Source organism: Onychostoma macrolepis, chromosome 03 (assembly GCF_012432095.1).
Source record: "Onychostoma macrolepis isolate SWU-2019 chromosome 03, ASM1243209v1, whole genome shotgun sequence".
NCBI classification, from domain to species: domain Eukaryota; kingdom Metazoa; phylum Chordata; class Actinopteri; order Cypriniformes; family Cyprinidae; genus Onychostoma; species Onychostoma macrolepis.
In genome coordinates, this window is record NC_081157.1 from 2991309 (window position 1) to 3010298 (window position 18990).

Below are 18990 nucleotides of genomic sequence, written 5' to 3' on the forward strand. Positions count from 1 at the left end.
CTCAGCACATTTTTTTTTTCTTTCACCTTTTTTAAAATCTGTAAATGATTTAAGTGAATATATTTTGTGTATAGGCTTATATACAGAAAATTCCTTTTTATTTCCATAGTTTTATTCAGTTTTCTCTGTTCAGAAACAGATGCGGTTTTATTTTGTTTTATTTTCTGTATAACATTTTATTACAACAGTAATGTAATTCTTAAAATATTAGAAATGAAAGAATCCATACAGGCCTACAGTTGCTTAATGTTTGTTTTTTTATGTTTTTTCATCTGCAGAAATAATAAAATAAAACAATGTTTGATGATTATAGGCTATAGCGATGCATTAATAATCAGTCTGAGCTGAACAACAGGGAAACTCTTGCTAAGCATGACAAGTAGCGTGACAAAAATTCGCAAGTTTACAGTGATTTTTTTTTCCCGTCTTCTCTGTGTTCATGCAAAATTATCTGAACTAAATGAACATGTTTTAACAGGTTTCCAGCTTTTAAAATGAATGTTTTCAAATAGGAACAAATGAAGAGTTTATTTGCAAAAACTGAAAAACACCACTTTAAAAAAAAAAAAAAAGAGCTGATTGCCGTGCATTATTGTGTATTGCGTGTAATCACATCCATACAGTCTATACACAACAACAACAACATTTGTCAGGCATCTACATTGTCATCTGAGGAGATTGCAAAGATTAAACAAATGTTTTTTTAAACTCTAAAACATGAAATGTGGAGTTACCTGCTTTTACCAAAAAAAATACTGTTGGAGTTATCTGCTTTTGCTATAAAACAAACTTTTAATATGTAAAAAAACATACTTTCAATGAACTTTAATTTTGTAAATTACCTGTATTTGTTTAAGTTATTATTACTTAATCAAAACAACCCAACTGCAGTTTGATTGATATTACTTGGAATGCAGAATTTCTGAAAATAAATAAAAATGGAGTTATCGTTTTTTACAAATTAACTCTTCAAATAAACCCCAACAAAACTACCAATCACTAAAAAAAAATGCCCACCAAAAAATGACACAACAGGCTCAGCCCTGAGTTTTAGTATAATAATAATAATAATAGTAGCGGTGTCTTGCTACAACTCTATATATTACGCCGGTTGAGGCTGATACTGATTAACGCGATTTTCTCGTTGCGAATTATGGCTGCTATGGAGCTCAAAACTCGCCGATGGTAACCGCAGAACGATCATGGGACATCAATAACACACATTAGATAAACATACATATGCAGATGTACTTACATCAAGTCATAAAATGCATTATACAGCGCATAAACAAGCGTGCAGAGATGAGCATTCACCAAACTGACTTCCTGCGTGACACACTGTAAAATCAGTCCGTGTGGACACCAACTTTGGTTCCTAGGACAGGCTTTCGTACAATAATAATAATAATCATAGTTTTTAGTGGAACATGCCTACTGTAAAATGCGAGACTGTGAAAAAATAAACTCGCTGTATAATGCAGACTGTTTTCCTCTGCTTCATCACTTCATTTGCACATACAAAATCACAGACCCTGTCTTTATTTTTGTAAATGTTATTTTTAGGTCACGTCATGTAGCAAAAATACATTTTGTTTGTCTGTCAGATTCAAACTCATATCACTCACGTCAAAGGCTAAGCATAAACAAAAACTTACTACACCACTCTCTCACGGTTGAAAAAACTTTCTATTGTTAATTTATTTGCTCTCTTAGTGTAACGGGCTTTGTCAACAAGGGATATTTGCACTTTTAAATTAAATGTAATTGCTTTTATGGTCTCTTTAGTTTGTCGGTGTCTGTTTTTGTAGTAAGTTGTTCATAACACAAGGGGAGTGTGGTAAAAATACTGTATGTAGGTGTTCTGGGTTTAGTTCTTACCACATTAAGCAAGTTTTAGTTTGTGATTTTGGTCCCACTTTATATTAGGTGGCCTTAACTACTATGTACTTACATTTAAATTAATAATTTATTACAGTGCGCTTATTGTGTACATATATGCTCTTACATTGTACTTATATTTAAAAAAAATACTTATGTAATTACATCTGTAATTAATTTCTGTAATTACATTTATAATTACACTGTTGACCCATCACTTACACCTTAACCCACCCTTAAACCTACCCAAACCACCAAACCTGTCCCTAACTTTTCCCATATCCCACCTCAGTAGCAGCAATAGTGTTTTGCAATACAGTATGAACACAATAAGTGTCAGAGAGTCACCTCAGTCTCCACTAACAACACTCACCAGATCCCAATCCCCTGATTTCTAATCACCGCCACCTGTCAACACTCATCAACAACACTATATCCCTGCACTCCTCCCGTTCACTCACTGTCTGGTCTCAAACTTACTATGTTGACTTACCTGACCCACTTACCTGTTTGTCTACTTACCAGTTGCTCCTGTGTTCCTCTCCGTTCTCCACTGCTCCAGCTCTCCACCGTCTCCACGCTCCGCTGTTCCCTTGGGATCCCCTGGAATAAGGAAAAGGACATTCATACTCAGGTAAGCCCCTATTGGCATTCCTATTCCCCGCCTGCTCACCTGGACCTTCAGCTCATCTCATTCCCCTCTGCCTCTTCTCAATAAACCAGTTCATTGTATTGCACTCACCTCTGTGTCCCGTGTCTATCTGCTGACAATAAGTACATTTTACTTATTTTTTTGATGCAAGTACATAGTAGTTAAGGCCACCTAATATAAAGTGTGACTGTGATTTTAGATGATCCACAAGGTATAGCGAAGCATAATAAAAATAAGCACTGTAGAGTAATACTTTTTAAATGATTTTTCAGTGATCAAAATGTCATGATAAACACCTGATAATACTTTTAATAACAGAATCATGAATATTTTATTGACCTTTGCGAAGTACACGCAATAAACTTCAATAGACTACAGCTCGCCATGATTAATGTTCTCTGCCGCATCAGTACGGTACGTTACATGACTGCCCCCTACTGATCATGTCTTTCCTGTGTTAGAGCATTCCCTGTGATGCTGCGTAACACACCGTGGTCACGTGAGATCCCTTTTCTCTGCGTGCGCATTCTCTGTGGCCACATCTGTACATCAACGCCTGTTTTATTCAGCTACAGCGAGAGCATATACCTTTGTACATATTAGGGATTTCCTGGAATGTCATATAATTTATAACTTACATGAGTTTTCCACTGATGGATTTACAGCACGAGGGTGCCCTCCAGCCACCATGAATGAAACAGACATTGCATTACATGTGTGCACTCAATAATGCCCACAACACCTTATTTTGGGTAAAAATAGGAAAAATGAATGCTTCTGTTTTTCTCCAGTGTAGAGGAGTTTTTTACTCTCTCAATGGATAGAGCACTGACCACCAGAACAGCCAGGCAAAAGAACAGTTTTTTCCCGCAGGGCATATTTAGCCTGAACAATTAAAACTATCATAATTATAATTTGTCTATCATTTGTTTGTTTGTTTATTTCCTTCTTAACGCCATTCCAGTATCTATGGCTATATTCATGGGGAGAACCAGTTATTCCATTCACAAGTCTTGTCTTTACACACATGTCCGGGGACAATTTAGAGTCTTCAATTCACCTAAAGCCAAGTTCACACTACATGACTTTACACGTCGGCAGATTGCTGTGCTGTGCTGTTCAGACTACATGACTTGATCGTCTGTCTTTAGTCATTGTGGTGTTCACACTAAATGATCTGCAACCAGGGGTTACACACTACGCGAGCTGACAACTCTGTCACCCAACGACTCTATTCTGTCCCTAAACCACGTTTTGTCATGAAAACACATGCAAGAATTGGAACGGTAGTAATGGGCAAATGCAAAACAGTACCATCTGGTGGTTAATAAAAAATATAGCAGCCAAAAGCCTGTGAAAGAGAGTGAAAGAGGCTCTGTAGGACGAAGCATCTACCACACATTCTGTAGATCGATGCAAGTTTTATGTGCAAAAATAAAAGCCTAACTTTTCTTTAAGCCAAGTTGCTGCTGTTGTTTTTCTTCCGGTGACCTCAACCCATGCCTGGCTCTTTCATTGGCTGTAGCTCATCACGCCACCTGACACCATGTGATGTTGAGTCGGCCGACCGGTCCAGATATTTGGCATGCTAGATATTTGTTAGCGAGGCTCTTTGATGCATCGTTGTGTAGTTCACATAAAGATTGCGAGTGCCGATCACCCACTGATTTTCCCCCTATTACAGCCCGACCTGTCTACGAGCTCGTTAACTTGCAAATCGGGCTTAAAATCCTGTAGTGTGAACTAGCCTTAACCTGCATGTCTTTGAGCTGTGGGAGGAAACCGAAGCACCCGGCGTCAACCCACGCACACACAGGGAGAACATGCAAACTCCACACAGAAAGGCCTCCCGACTTGTCCATCGTAACCGACACATTTACACATACAGAAGAGTCCGAAATTTGTACATTTGTAAACTGCACTCTTGTAAATTCCATATATGCACACTTGTAAATAACATATCTATACATTCCTTTAAACAATTACAATTTTTTTATACTTCTATTTCTGCATATAGTGCATTATTTAATTTTCTGTTTTTCTTATATTAGTTCTTATATTATATTCCATCTGCACTGTGTCGTTCCTGTATGTCTGCACTATCTGCACTATCATGCATGTTTGCACTATATCTGTACTTTGTTCTGCACTGGAAGCTCCTGTCGTCAAGTCAAATTCCTTGTATGTGTAAACATACTTGACAAAGCTCTTTCTGACTTTGACTTTTTTTTTTCTTTTTCTGCTGATCTCTGTCTTACTGTGAATAAATACATAAGAACACAAATAAATAAACTCAAAATTCAGACAGATTGTGTCAAAGTCCACCTGGGAAGTTTTACAAGCCTCTGTTTTGTGTGAAAGCAACATTTATGTGAGTTCATAAATTATGATGAAGCAAATTCCTAATTTCTTCTCATTCTTTGATTTCAGTCAAACATCACAGACTCTTGAGTGTTCTTCTGGCGTCTCTGCTCTCTAACACCATGATTACTCTGGCTCTGCTCACCTGTATTGTGCTGAGAGCATTCAGCATTCAGGCAAAAGTGGTCGACAGCTTTGACGAGTGTAGAGAGTTCTTCTACAAAAACACAGAACCAGGAGGAATGGATCAGAATGCCAAGAAAATCTGCCAAATGTATGAAGAAGGAGGACCATATCATTACGCTACGCTGTACTCTGTTCCTCACAGGATCCCTCTCTACAGTGCCTACACATTGGACCCTGACTGCTCAAGCACTCCAGGAGTAACCTGTGATAACAAGTGGCATGTCGAGCCACAGGTAACCACGCACTTCTCTTCTCTAACAAAAGACTTTCACTATAAAAAGCAAAGTTTTTCATCAGAAGCAAAGCAGTTGTGTTCAGTTAATGGAATTATTGGTCTTCATTCTGTTTCGTCATAGCAAACTATATATAAAATGCAGTAGATGGATGGTACTTTTAATACCGTAACTGAACAATAAACATTTAAAATGTTAAACAAAATTCTGTTTTCACAAGTGGTGAAACATCAAGCTAACCATCTAAAGTAATATTTCTTCTGTAGATTTCCCAACATCAAAACCCAACTAATCATATGGTGCTTGAGAAGGACTCTGATGAGAACGTTATTAAAGGAAATCAATCCATCAGCAGCGACTACAATGACACCGGATATGATCGTGGACATCTAAACCCCAACACCTTCCAATACAGTGAAGGCCGTATGGCAACGTGTACACTGACCAACGCTGCACCTATGGATGCGTGTTTCAACAGTGTCCACTGGAAAAGATGGGAGAGCACACTGAGAAGTTTCTTATTACAGAAGCTTGTCAGTGTTCATGGTTCTGCAACAGCCTACATTGTCACAGGGACAGTACCCAATGCAACTGAACGAATACCACAGAAGGGAACCTCTGGAGACAGTGGAAGGGTGACAGTGCCCTCTCACATCTGGACAGCCGTCTGTTATAAACACCACACTGATGACTCAGAGTCTTTCTCCTTCAGCTTTATGGGGAGAAACCAGTCGGCAGAGCCTGGCATAAGCCTGATGAGAGTCTCAAACCTGAATGATCGGCTCAGTGAACTCTATAGTGAGCAGTCAAAAACCCCTCAGCTGATTAAGATTTTTGTTGATGAGTGTGGTGAAAACAATAAGTTAAACATGATTCAAGAAATGTTTCAGAAATTAGTTAATCTGCCAGTGAACGAAGGAGTCAAAATGAGCCCAGATGTGCAGAACATGCTTGGTGCGTTGAAAAGGATTGTCAGCAGCGACAGCATATCATCTAAAAGTAACGTCAAGGTGAGGAAGATGACATCAAATTTAGCCTTTGACAGCATGCACGACTATTACACTGTGACAGAAGAGCTGAAGGCTTTTTCTGGAATTTCTTGTCTTCTGACTCATGCCAAACCACTAGATATCCAGGATGAGCTCAGAAAGAGGGAGGTATCGGAGGGCTCAGATGCTGTTGAGTGCCTGCTGGTCCCAGAGAAGCAGAAGACTGCAGCTGACGGCTCACCCTGCTCAAGCATCTCAGACTCTGGTGAAAGCTGTGAGTGTAAAACAGCAGGTGACACCAAGCCCTGCTGCTCCTCTCCCTGCCTGTACCACGACAGTCTCGAGGGCTACAGGTGTTACTCAGGCCAGACGCAGATACCGTGCTCACCGCCATACTCAGTCATCACGTATAAAGGAGAAAGGTGTATGGATGATTACCAATGTGCCACATATGGCTGTGACTTCTACTGGTGCTGGACTGGTTCCTTACCACACAATTGGGACTACTGCAGCCCTCCGCTCTGGCACAGTAAGGCCAAAAATTGGAAGTACTGCCACAGCAACCACGCCTGTGCCAAATATGGTTCAGAATATAAGTGGTGCTACACAGATGACGAAGGCAACTGGGATTACTGCTGTACCTCTGATGACTGCTACTCAGCTGTGAATGACCAAACCTGCAGGTCTGATCACCTCTGTGGCTATCATGGCTACAGTTACCTGTGGTGCTACACGGATGATATAGGCAACTGGGATTATTGTTGCAAAGATTGTCATTAGTTGATTTGCAATGTTTAATTATTACTAGGGCTTTGCAAAGTTGATTGTACTTGTTCTACTTACTAACCTTGAAACTTTCAAACAAAAAATCTCATGTGCATGTGAAATTAACAGCAGCTTAAAATGTATATTTCACTAATGATTGTAAGCAAAAACAAAATAGCTCAATAAAAACATACATGAATCTAAGGAATACAGATTCTTACATGAAGTAGCAAACTTTGTTTTCAGTAAAAGCAGATCTCTGACATGAGTGTAGACTCTCACAAACACACATCTAGGCAAAGCTTACAGAATGATGATGTGATTGTCATGATTGCTCACCAAATGCACAGACATCTCCATCCACTGACACTCCTCAACAGAAGTCCACGCTTGATAAGCAGCGCAAGGAATGTGGACTTACATTTATACTTTCATGTCAAATTTATTAGTGTAGCACTTGCACAATACATTCCCAATCAAAGTTTTATTGTTGCAGAAATCATAACGTAGTGTCTTTACATTCTCTATTATGAACAGAAGCTCCTAAAGAAATGACCCTGTTCTCTGGTCGAGGAGGTAACATAAATAAAGAGATCTCCATTTTCTACCCTTTCCAATTATATTAAAGAAAACACCACACAACAAAGAAGCAAAAGTGACTTCAGTGTTGAGCCTGGACAAAACACTAAACCAAAAATAGCTACTGCCTAATCTGTGCCTGCAGATACCTGCAGAAAACTCTGCAGAATGTAGCGCCCGTTATTCACAAAACCTGCGTGCGCGCGTTTGTGAGGAGAAATGAGCTGAGCTGTTAGACGTGGTGTTTTTAATGTGAGAGTGTATAAAGAATTTAATATTTAAAATGATTAATTGTTTTTGTCTTAATATACGCCAAATTCATAATGATAAGATTGTATGGCTGCTGGGTGGTATGTGTAGGCTATTTTTCAAACGCGGTCACAGCGGTGCGGAGGTGGAAAATAAATGAATGGCCAACAAAGTCACGATACGTACAGGGCTCTACAGTGCCGTCATTTCACTTGCATTTGCGACTGAAAACTACTGCGTGCGGCTATGAAAAAATATTTAGGATCACCAGTGCGACTGACCCGATCAGCATATTGTGTTTGTGTTCAGGGGAGCGTCAAAGGAGACTTACAACGTGTTTGTGCAGCATTGAGTATCACAGACAAATCTGTTTGATTCCTTAAATCCTTTCATTATAGCCTAATAAACAAAGTGTAGACAGAGTGTAAATAAGAGATTCATTGTGCAGTGTGTAGTGAGCTTCGTTGATTATGATGGAACTTCGTGAGATCACGATGAACTAAGATGAGGTCGCGCTCACCCAAAGCGAACTTCTGCTAACACCGTGATGACGTCATATTTGGCGCGCGCACCCAAGCGAACTTGCGGACGCATCAAGTATAAACCTGGATTCTCTCTGCGTCTGTCCAGCAGACTCGTCAGTAAATGAGTACAAAACAGTGTTTCCAATCACCTGCCACTAACTGACTGTTCGGAATTATAAATATGAGCATAGTTCGTCTGTTAATATTATGCACTTTTTTAGTTTGTTACTCAGATGCAGGCAGTGCGCTGCATGAGATAAAAAAGTAATATAGCCAAAACCACCGCATAGCCACTCTTTAGTGTAACGTTAGATGCATGTTGATTTTATCAGACGATGTCGCGATTATAAATGAGAGTGACTCCTGGTTAACATGTATTAATGGGTCGTGTGTAGTCACTATTTAGTGTGGACTTTGTTTTACAATATTTGCAATTTTTTGCAGTGAGAGGCGCCTTTTTTGAATTGTTTTCTGTTGGCAGTGAGCGTTCTCCCACTAAACATTGGACGTCGGATAGACGTGCAGATCATGTCTATATTGGGTCCGTCGGTCCATGACCAATTCTGGACATCTATTCGACGTCCAAACTAGGTCCTCTATTTGGACGTCTAACCATGACCCAAATTGGACGTCAGATTGACGTTCAACATTTGACCTTTGAACTGGGTATTTTTTGGACGTCATTTGGACGTCTAGGTGCAGGAAATTTACATGATTGTATGTAATATTTTTTTTATTTACAAATATCAACATTGTTGTTATCAACATGATTGATACATATGAATACAGATTTTTTTTTAATAAACAGTCACGATTTATTATGTGTATGCCAAATAGGCCATGTTTTTTTTTTTTTTTTTACATTTTCCTGTTTTTCTTTAACTGGTTTATTTATTCTAAGTAGCCTAATCAAGTTATTTATTTATTCATTCATTCATAGATGTATTTTTGCATGTATATGTTTATTTATGTGGAAATGCAATTTGTAGGAAAATAAAGTTCAGAAAATAATTTAATGGTAGCATATTAGGTCTGTTCACCTTATTCCTAACTTAAAAAGAACCAACAGCAGCAGAAAAGTCAAGGACACGAGGACAGGATTTCAACCATAGACTGTAAAAAATTATTTTACAGGATTTCAACCAAAGAAGAGCTATTTTTTACAGTCTATGCCAAAGAGTCAAAAACCAGTCAACGTCACTCTGATTGGCTGAGGCAGCACATCAGCATAACCCAACCAGTAAACGCCCCTCTAATTGGGCGAGGCAACGCGTCAGGCATTTTGGCGCGATTCAAGCATTGCAGAATAACGGCACTGCACACAGCTCTTCAGCCTGCATCCCTGGTGAACCCATCAATTCCTCTAAATTGAAGGTAAGTTCGGTCAGCCTAGTGAATTCTATGTCCATGTGTACATATAGTGTTAGGTAGATTAGCGTTATTGTCTTAAACTTCACAAACCTGCTGTGGTTACAGCCGCGAATGGTCAAGGGCGTTAGCCTTAACGGCACACAATTTTTTTTTTTTTTTTGCGTTAGCTTGCTGCTCTTGGTTCATGTTCAGTTTCGATGTTATTTTAGCTGTCCACGAGAGAACATGTCAATTTGAACAATTTGGGACACTAAACTGCACGTATAATGTTACCGCTAGCAGAATGGCCTGGAGTTCTGACTGACTAGCTCGTTGCTAACTAACGGTAACTAGCGCCCGTACGTTATACGGGGTGCACAGATGATGCAAGGTTGGTTGATACCCTCAGTCACTTTTATCGTCCATGAAAGGAACATGATACGTTTTATTGTAAACCATTAGAGGTGTTTTGTCTCTGATACCACCCCATTGGTACAAGAAGCAAACACATAACGTTAGGTTGCACGTTGTTATCTGTCTGCTAGCTAGCTAACGTACCATTCTACGATTTCGTTTTGGCTGTTCTATGGGCTTTTCCCAACGCATTCACTCTTGAATATCGTCAGAAATAAGGAAAATTAATATGTAACGGGGTCATAAACTCAAAGCACGTAATTTGTGTGTATGCTCTAGGCCAGTGGTTCTCAATGTGGGGCGCGCCCCTCAGGGGGGATGGGGGTTACTGCGCGGGAGATCAGCAGAAAAAAAGGGGGGAAAAAATAGGCACTCTCCAAAGCTGCTATAGAGCTCCGGATGCTGACGTCACGCAATCTAAACTCCGCCATTTTGGCAGTCAAACAAGAGAGCGCCAGAGCAGCTGTAGCATTGGTATCGATAGCGGTCGAATGATTATTTAAAGCTAGACTGTTTAAACCTAAATATTTCAACATAGTGGACAGCTGCTGTGCGCCTGGATGCCATAACAGAAACATTTGTGATTAAAGGGTTAAGATTTCATGACATTTATTGTCTCAATAAAGGGAAAAAAGGGAAAAAAATATATACTATGGAAGTCAATGGTACCAGAAACTGTCTGGTTACTGACATTCTTCTAAATATCTTCCTTTCTGTTCACCAGAAGAAAGAAATTCATACAGGTTTGAAACAACATGAGGGTGAGTATATGATGACAGAATTTTCATTTTAAAGTGGAGTATCCCTTTAAGAAAGCAGCCAGAAAAATGGAGCGCAACTGGAAGAAAACAAAAATAAAGGTATTTCGCATTGCATGGAAAGCAAGCTCGATCTTATACAGAGAGGCATTAAAAGCTGCTAGATCTGCTTATTTTTCAACCCTATTAGAAGAAAACAAACACAACCCTAGGTATTTATTTGAAACAGTGGCAAAACTAATGAAAAATAAAACTCTAAAGAAAAACTATTAATTATATGAATCATATTGAATGTAAACAGTGAAGGCAGTGTTATTTTACATTTGATTATTCAATGTCTGTAACTTAATAGTTAATTTACCTGATAAACATAAAGCACTGCTTTATTTCACGTGTATTTGTGTTTTATTGTATTTATATATGCTTGTAATTTGTTTATTATTTTCTATGCAGATGCTATAGGCCTACCCTACAAAATGACCCCGATCATCCTAGAATTATTAATTCTTTACAAAAAGAGCTATTCAAATCATCAGGTGAAACTGTTTTCAGGAAGGAGTAGTAAAGCAAGAAGAAGTGCTAGATAGTTTTTCAGAATTTCATTTGACTATATGTGCCTATAGGGGTGGGCCGGGGATGGCGGCAATGTAAGTATCTGGATATTTGCCGCGGGACGAGGGCTTCGATTACCTCTCTTTTTTGACCATACATGTGTTTGCACCCCTGGGAAGTATTGGATAGCCTAGAATAAAATACAGTGCACTCGCACACTGTTACATTCTGAGTGTCAGTTTAAAAAAATAATAAATAAATAACTTTATTATGGACTTATGCCAACAGGTGCTGCAAATTTCAAGAATTGGTAGGCGGAACACCAAGGACTGTGTCCACAAAGTGTTGGACAGGTACTGAATCAACTAGTGTAAAGGGTTTATTGCATGTGTAATGTTGTTCCTACATACATCCTTCACATTCATTTACTGAATTTTATTTTTCTTTAGGCTCTTCACCAACAGCCTCATGGCCAAATTTAATTTGAAGGGCAAGGGGAAAAGGGGGAAACGCCCTTTAGAGGGATCAAAGGTTTATATAGCAATACAAGGTAAGCCCAAGTTTCATGTTGACCAGTCTATAAATAACTTTGGACAAAACATTTCCTTCCAACTTTTAAAAAAAGCAATGCCAATTCTCTATCTTGATACATGGATAGACCTTATTCATCCACAAGAGGAAATTAAGGTGTTACAGCATTAAGAGAGAAACAAAGACAGCAAAGTTGAAAGTAAAAGATGGTAAATAATAGTCACAATTCTCAAATATTCACGGCACAAAGTTGAGTCATTACAAACCGTTATACCAGTGGGTATGAATGACTTCCTGTGGCGGTTCTTATTACATTGAAGCTGAAGTAGCCTCCAACTGAAAACAGTTTGCTGTCTGACAAGTAGTACATGTAGTTGATGTGTTGTATTATCCAGAATACTTAACTTTTTTTTTTTTTTTTGCTAAACTCTTATCAATAGTAATTTCTATGTCATCTGAGTCTAATGTGTTTCCAAGCACAGAGCCAGTTTTTGTAAATTGCACTAAGCACAACAGGCTGATAAAACACTTAACATTCTAATGCACACATTAAAGGATCTAAGCTTTCTCAAGGTATAGTCTGCTTGGTCCCTTCTTGTAGACCGCCTAAGTGTTAGTTAACAGTTGCTGCGATGGCTTTGTATTAATCCAGTACTGGTAGTGGATGCACAGGAAACTTACAAATGTGGGGACTGGGGTGTATGACTGCAGATGGCCTTTGCATATATCTAAATCATTTGTCTTTTTTTTGCTTGTGTAGATGGGATCATGAAATTTGATTCCACAGCCACTGAGGACTGCATCAAGGTGAACGTGTCTGAGCACCTCAAGCACGCGCCGCAAAGACTTGGAGGTGGAGGATTCACTACGCCCTGATGAGCCAAGCCTATACAGGACTTGAAATAGAAGTTCAATTAAGAGTTCAATTAAATTAATCTAAATATTTGTTCATAATTCTGCCTCCATTGTGCTTGATATGTCTGGTGCCCTTGTGATGCCACTCAGGGCAATTTATTTTTGAATAAAGATGGTAAAGGCGAACTTGAATTGTGATTTATTTGTATGTGTATGCATGTTTCCAGAGCGTGGATTACATGCTTTCTGTGCCAGTTAATTTTCCTGTAGCTTTGTTTGGCTCAGCAGCTAGATTCAACAGGAAATGTGTCTCCAGTTATCACCCGATGCTGAGACAATCAAATGGAGTTTTTTGAAAATTATCTAGTCCCATTTCAGAAGGTGGCATACAGTTCCAGATAATTTTCCAAAAACTCCATTTGATTGTCTCAGGATGGGCGAGACGTCACGGGCGGGTGACGTAACGGCCAGGAGGCATAAAAGCACGTGCGGTGGAACAGGCGTCAGCTTTTGTCATTCAGCTACCGCTACTCTGTGTGTCTGTCGATCTGTGTTGTGAGTCTTATTTAGTGTTGTTTGTCACTTGAAATAAGCTCCACAATGTCTAAAGTGCAGAGAAACTAGCACTTGGGCGAGAGCAGATCGCATTACAGGCTGTGTGTTTTTCACTAACAGTCCGTGTGTGGTCTGCTTGAGAGCAGAGCTCGCGGAGTCAGCTCTCGAGGGAGCTGACTGCCCGCTTGTGAGCGTTTGTCGCTGCGTATGCTTACTCTCAGAGGGCTCTCTTTGAGGAGGGAGCTTTCACATGCGTTCCTTGCGTTGCCGGCCCGCTTTCGCCGAGGCGGAGCAGCGGCTGCGCTCGCGGGGATCGCAGATGGAACAGGTGGAGAGAATGAAGACGGGCGAGCCCCTATCTTCTTCCTTCCCATCAGATCCAGCGCCCGCTCTCTGGGTTCGGAAGCCCCGCGGGTACTTCCCCCCAGAGAGAGAGGGTGCGACGCTCCGCCTGTCTTTCTCCGAGGAGGTAGACGTGGTGAATGGTGTCGATGAGCTTTGTAAAATCGCAGTGTTTGCACAAGCTTATTATGAACGAGGTTGTCATTATAGCAGTGTCCCTGCTTAGGAACGGAGTTCGCGCTGTCAGCTCGAAAAAAAGGGGCTGATCGTGCTTCTCCCCGCCGTATGATCTCGCAGTTAAAAAGAAACCGGTCGAGATCGCGGGGATCGCACATAGATCTGGCGGACGGGTTGGAGACGGGTTCGCCCTCTCTCCACCTGCAATCCCCAGATCTAGCGCTCTCGCTCGGGGCTGGAAGCCCGCGGTGCGGTTCTTCCCCCTTTGATTGAGATCTCACTGTTGCAGCGCGCATTGCCGAGGCTCCTCCTATAGGGAGCGTCACTTCTCGTACTCCCCAGTATGTTGGAGTCAGAGTGGCGCTCCCGGGCCGAGGCCTTCTAGCAGAAGGCGGATCTGCGGACCGTCACTCTCGCTGGATAGTCTTTGGCTAAAAACATCCTGCTGCCTATGGCCCAGGACTTCTGAGGGCCGGCCCCTCTGGGGAAGAGCGGCATACACGCGCCCGTCTCTCCTCAGTGCCCTCAGGAGATCGGTCTGCCAACCCTGCCACGTACAGTGTTCCAGGGCACAGCGATCTCCAGCGAGCATACATCTCAGTTTCTTCCGCTCGGAAATGTAGCGGAGCTGAGATGCTCGCCACCCCTTCGGGGGTCTCTAGAGCAGCTAGTTTGGCTTTCTCCTGCCGGTGTGCCGTTCCAGGATACCGAACTAGCCGCTTTGATTATACCAGATGCCAGTCTCCAGAGACTGGTTCCCTTAGTAGGCACCTGGTGGTGTGGGAGCCCCTGCCAAGCGTGTCTCATTGGGTCCTGCATTGCAGGCTCTGGTTCTACCAGTCTAGTCTTCCTTGAAGATGACGCAAGTCTGAGGACAGTCGCTTCAATAGGAGACTTCGGCTGAGGCAGTCCTGGTGCCCATGGCCCAGAACTTATGAGGGCAGGCCCCTCTGGGGAAGAGCGGCGTACACCGCGGTACACGGTGCCCGTCTCTCCTCAGTGCCCTCAGGAGATCGGTCTGCCAACCCTGCCACGTCGGTGTTCCAGGGCACAGCGATCTCCAGCGAGCATACATCTCAGTTTCTTCCGCCCGGAAACGTAGCGGAGCTGAGATGCTCGCCACCCCCTTCAGGGGTTTCTAGAGCAGCTAGTTTGGCCGTCTCCTGCCGGCGTGCCGTTCCAGGACACCGAGCTAGCCGCCCTGGTTATACCAGAGGCCAGTCTTGAGAAACTGGTTCCCTTAGTAGACTATTTGGCAGCGTGAAAACTACTGCCAAAGTCTCCATGGGACTTGCATACTGTAGAAAGAGGCTACGGAATCCAGTTTGGTTCTCCTCCGCCTCGTTTCAACGGGTTGAATCCCACTCTGGTGGGCCCCGAGCAGGTTCTGGTAATGGAACGAAGTAGAGTACTCTCTTGAGAGAGGAGGCCATCGAGGTGGTCCCTCCTCACGAAGGAGATTCCGGGTTCTACAGCCGGTACTTCATAGTTCCCAAGAAGGATGAAGGGTTGGCGTCCCATTTTAGATCTGCATCAGTTGAACCACTCAGTCAGCAGACTGAAGTTCAAGATGCTCAAACAGGTCGTGTCTCAGATCAGGTCCGAGGACGGGTTTGTCGCGATCGATCTAAAAGACGCATACTTCCATATCTCCATCCTTCCCACTCACAGGGAGTTCCTGAGGTTTGCTTTCGAGGGCGAAGCTCACCAATATCGGGTTCTTCCCTTCGGCCTAACACTCACCACGCACTTTTACAAAGTGTGTGGATGCCGATAGCTCCGTTGCGGCTACAAGGCATCCGCATATCCACTTTGGTTGATTCTTGCTCTATCAGAGCAGATGGCGGCTTAACATCGAGATGTTGTTCGTGCTCACATGAAAGTGTTGGGGTTAAGACTGAACGCCAAGAAGAGTGTGCTTTCTCCATTACAGAGAACCACTTATCTTGGTGTGGTGTGGGATTCGACCACAATGCAGGCACGTGTGTCCCCTGCTCGGATCGAGTCAATCCTCACAGCAGTCAGGAGAGTGAAAGAAGGCCAGTCACTCAACAGTGGTGGCTCAAGACCAAGGGGTTCTCCCCAAGGGGAAAACCGCTTCACATGATCAAGGTCACGTGGTGGTGCCTACGTGCCTTAGACATGTGGAGACATCCTTGGTTCTTGTCTCAGGGCCTGGTGTTGGGAGCTCCGTGTTGCTGCGTACGCTAGCGACGGACGTGTCCCTCACCCTGCCCGCAGTCTGTGGAGTACTCGCCGTCTCATGTGGCACTTCAACTGCCTGGAGATGCTGGCGGTGTTTCACAGAAACACTTTCTCCCAGACCTAGAGATCGCCGGTGTTGGTGCGACAGCACCGAAAACACTGCGGTGGTCTCTTACATCAACCACCAAGGAGGTCTGCGTTCACGCCCCCTGCACAGGCTGGCGTACCAGATCCTTGGGTGGTCCCAGGACAATCTCCTCTCGCTGAGAGCAGTTCACATGCCTGGGCATCTCAGTGTGGGAGCAGACATCCCGTCGAGGCAGGGGCTAAGGCCCGGGGAATGGAGAGTTGGAGAGTGTTTGGCCAGGCTCAGGTGGACCTCTTCGCTACTCAGGTAAGTATACAGCGCATGTCCCCTCTGGTACTCTCTAAATTCATCCAGCTCCACTGGGGCTGGATGCCATGGTACAGACATGGCTGAGGCTTCGTCTGTACATTTTTCCCCGATCGCTCTGCTCCCGGGAGTTCTGGCGAGAGTGCGCTGGCACGAGGTCAGTCTACTTCTGGTAGCACCGTTCTGGCCGGGCCGAGTATGGTTCTCGGACCTGATTTCTCTCCTTGACGGCTCTCCATGGGAGATTCCCGTCAGGAGGATCTCCTCTCCTGGCGGGGTCTGTCACCCCGCCCGGAGCTGGAAGTTGTGGGTGTGGCCCTGAGGGGCACAGCCCATAGCTTCCGGTCTCCCAACCGAGGTTGTTGAGACCTTCCTCCAATCCAGAGCTCCCTCAGCGAGGAAACTATACGCATTGAAGTGGAACTTTTCACTTCTTGGTGCGGAGACTGCCGACTGGTACAGTTCTGGAGTTCGTGCGGGCCTGTTCCTCCGCAGGGTTAACCCACTCCACCCTGAGGGTTTACGTGGCGGCTATACTGGCCTACCGCGCCCTTCTCGGTGGCCTTTCAGTGGGTAGGCACCCCTAGTTACATGCTTTCTCCACAACACAAGGGACTTGTACACCCTGAAGTGAAGTGTCACTTCATGGTGCAGAGGTTGCCAGCTCGACCCAGCCAACTGCCCGTTTGGTACAGTTCTGGAGTTTGTACGGGCCTGTTCCTCCGCAGGGTTAACCCACTCCACCCTGAGGGTTTACGTGGCGGCTATACCGCCTACCGCGCCTTCTCGGTGACCTTCAGTGGGTAGACACCCCTAGTACATGTTTCCTCCAGAGGCTGAGGCCTCCGGCCAGAGAGCGTTTGCTATGTGGTGGATCAGGATGCTATTCCATAGCCTCGAGTCCTCTGCTCTCCCTCTTGGGGATCAAGACTCACTCTTCAGAAGTTGGCCTTGGGACGCAGGCCCCGCTCACCTAGCCACCTGTGGCCTTTTTCTCTTGCCCTAGCTGTGCTCCATCCACACTAGGCAGGGATTTGTCAGTCTGGCGTGGGGATCTCGTTCCCCTAGCGTTCTTGGACGCAGCTCGAGTTCCTGAAGAGGAACGCCTTAGGTTACGATGTAACCCCAGTTCCTCGAGGAACGAGACGCTGCGTCTCAAGGCCATACTTCCGGCATCCCTACAAGCGGTTGCTTCATTCCTGAAGCTGACGCCGGTTCCACCGCACGTGCTTTTATGCCTCCTGGCCGTTCGTCACCCCGCCCGTGACGTCTCGCCCATCCTTTGGACAGATTACATTTGTATCAGAGCGTGGTCACGCTGGGCGTTTCTAGCGTTCTTGGACGCAGCGTCTCGTTCCCTCGAGGAACTGGGGTTACATACGTAACCTAAGACGTTTTTGTTATTATTATTGTTGTGATTCTCAAGAATGAAGACGCATCTTACTGTGGCTTATTTGTTAGTGGGCTGTAAGGTCTCTGCATTCTTCTTCTCATCTTGCATTATCAGATGATATTATACATATTCATCAGAGCCTTTATAAACTATGGGAATTCATTATCTATTTAGACTATCATAAAAATAATTATTCTCTTCTCTCTTTTTTCAGTGTCGATTGCCATCTGATGTAAGTGAAAATAGTAAATCATAAATAAATAAATAGCATCCTGCATCTCTGATTTGTCAGATTCATCATAACATGCTAATTAATCAATAATCACTGATGAAACTGAAAACATTTTAATTTGTAAAGACATACCTCACTCATATTCTTTCTTCTTTTTCTCTCTTTTGCTGGTGTCTACAGCAGCTACATACACCACAAAGGCTCTTTTCAGAGCCACATCACGAGAGCATCTTTGGCTTTGTGAGTATGTATTTTGACTGACTGTCAGATACCTCGCAGTATTTGGGTTTAGATAAATTAAAGAAAAATCATGCAGCATGATAGTAATGTCTTAATGAAGACCTAAAAGGGTTAATTTAAAAAATAAATAAATATATAAATAAAAACTAGCATCCTGCATCTGATTTGCCAGATTCATCATAACATACTAATAGAATTCTTGATATCAGGAATCTGCTTTTTTAAGAGTATCAAAGTAATTATTGATATCAACAAAGGCAGTTGATATCAGAAATTGCCCATGCAACTAGTGAGAATATAATTACTGATATCTTAAATAATATTTTAACTAAGAATAGCTATGGTAATGAGTTAATGAATATTAATGAGTTCTGCTTTTCCCATAATCTTCTTTTTAGCGTCAGTGTAGGTGAAAGATGGAGGAAGAATATCCATGCACAGATATGGCTCCTCCTTTATTTATTTGTTTAGTCAATGAAACATAAAAATGATATTATGGCTAGATTTATTTTTATTTTTGTTAATTATTCAAAAAAAAAAAAAAAAAAGGTTTCATCCTGTTTCTACTTATTGGTC

General features: G+C 42.8%; 1 protein-coding gene across 1 annotated transcript; it reads left to right on the forward strand.

Moving 5' to 3' along the window:
* Positions 1-2101: 2101 nt before the first annotated feature.
* Positions 2102-13387, forward strand: LOC131536773 (uncharacterized). Its single transcript, XM_058769889.1, has 5 exons — positions 2102-2512; positions 4961-5310; positions 5577-11843; positions 11940-12040; positions 12782-13387. Exons 2-3 carry the CDS (start codon positions 5014-5016, stop codon positions 7077-7079), a joined length of 1800 nt encoding a protein of 599 aa, XP_058625872.1. The 5' UTR covers positions 2102-2512; positions 4961-5013; the 3' UTR covers positions 7080-11843; positions 11940-12040; positions 12782-13387.
* The last annotated feature ends 5603 nt before the right edge of the window (positions 13388-18990 follow it).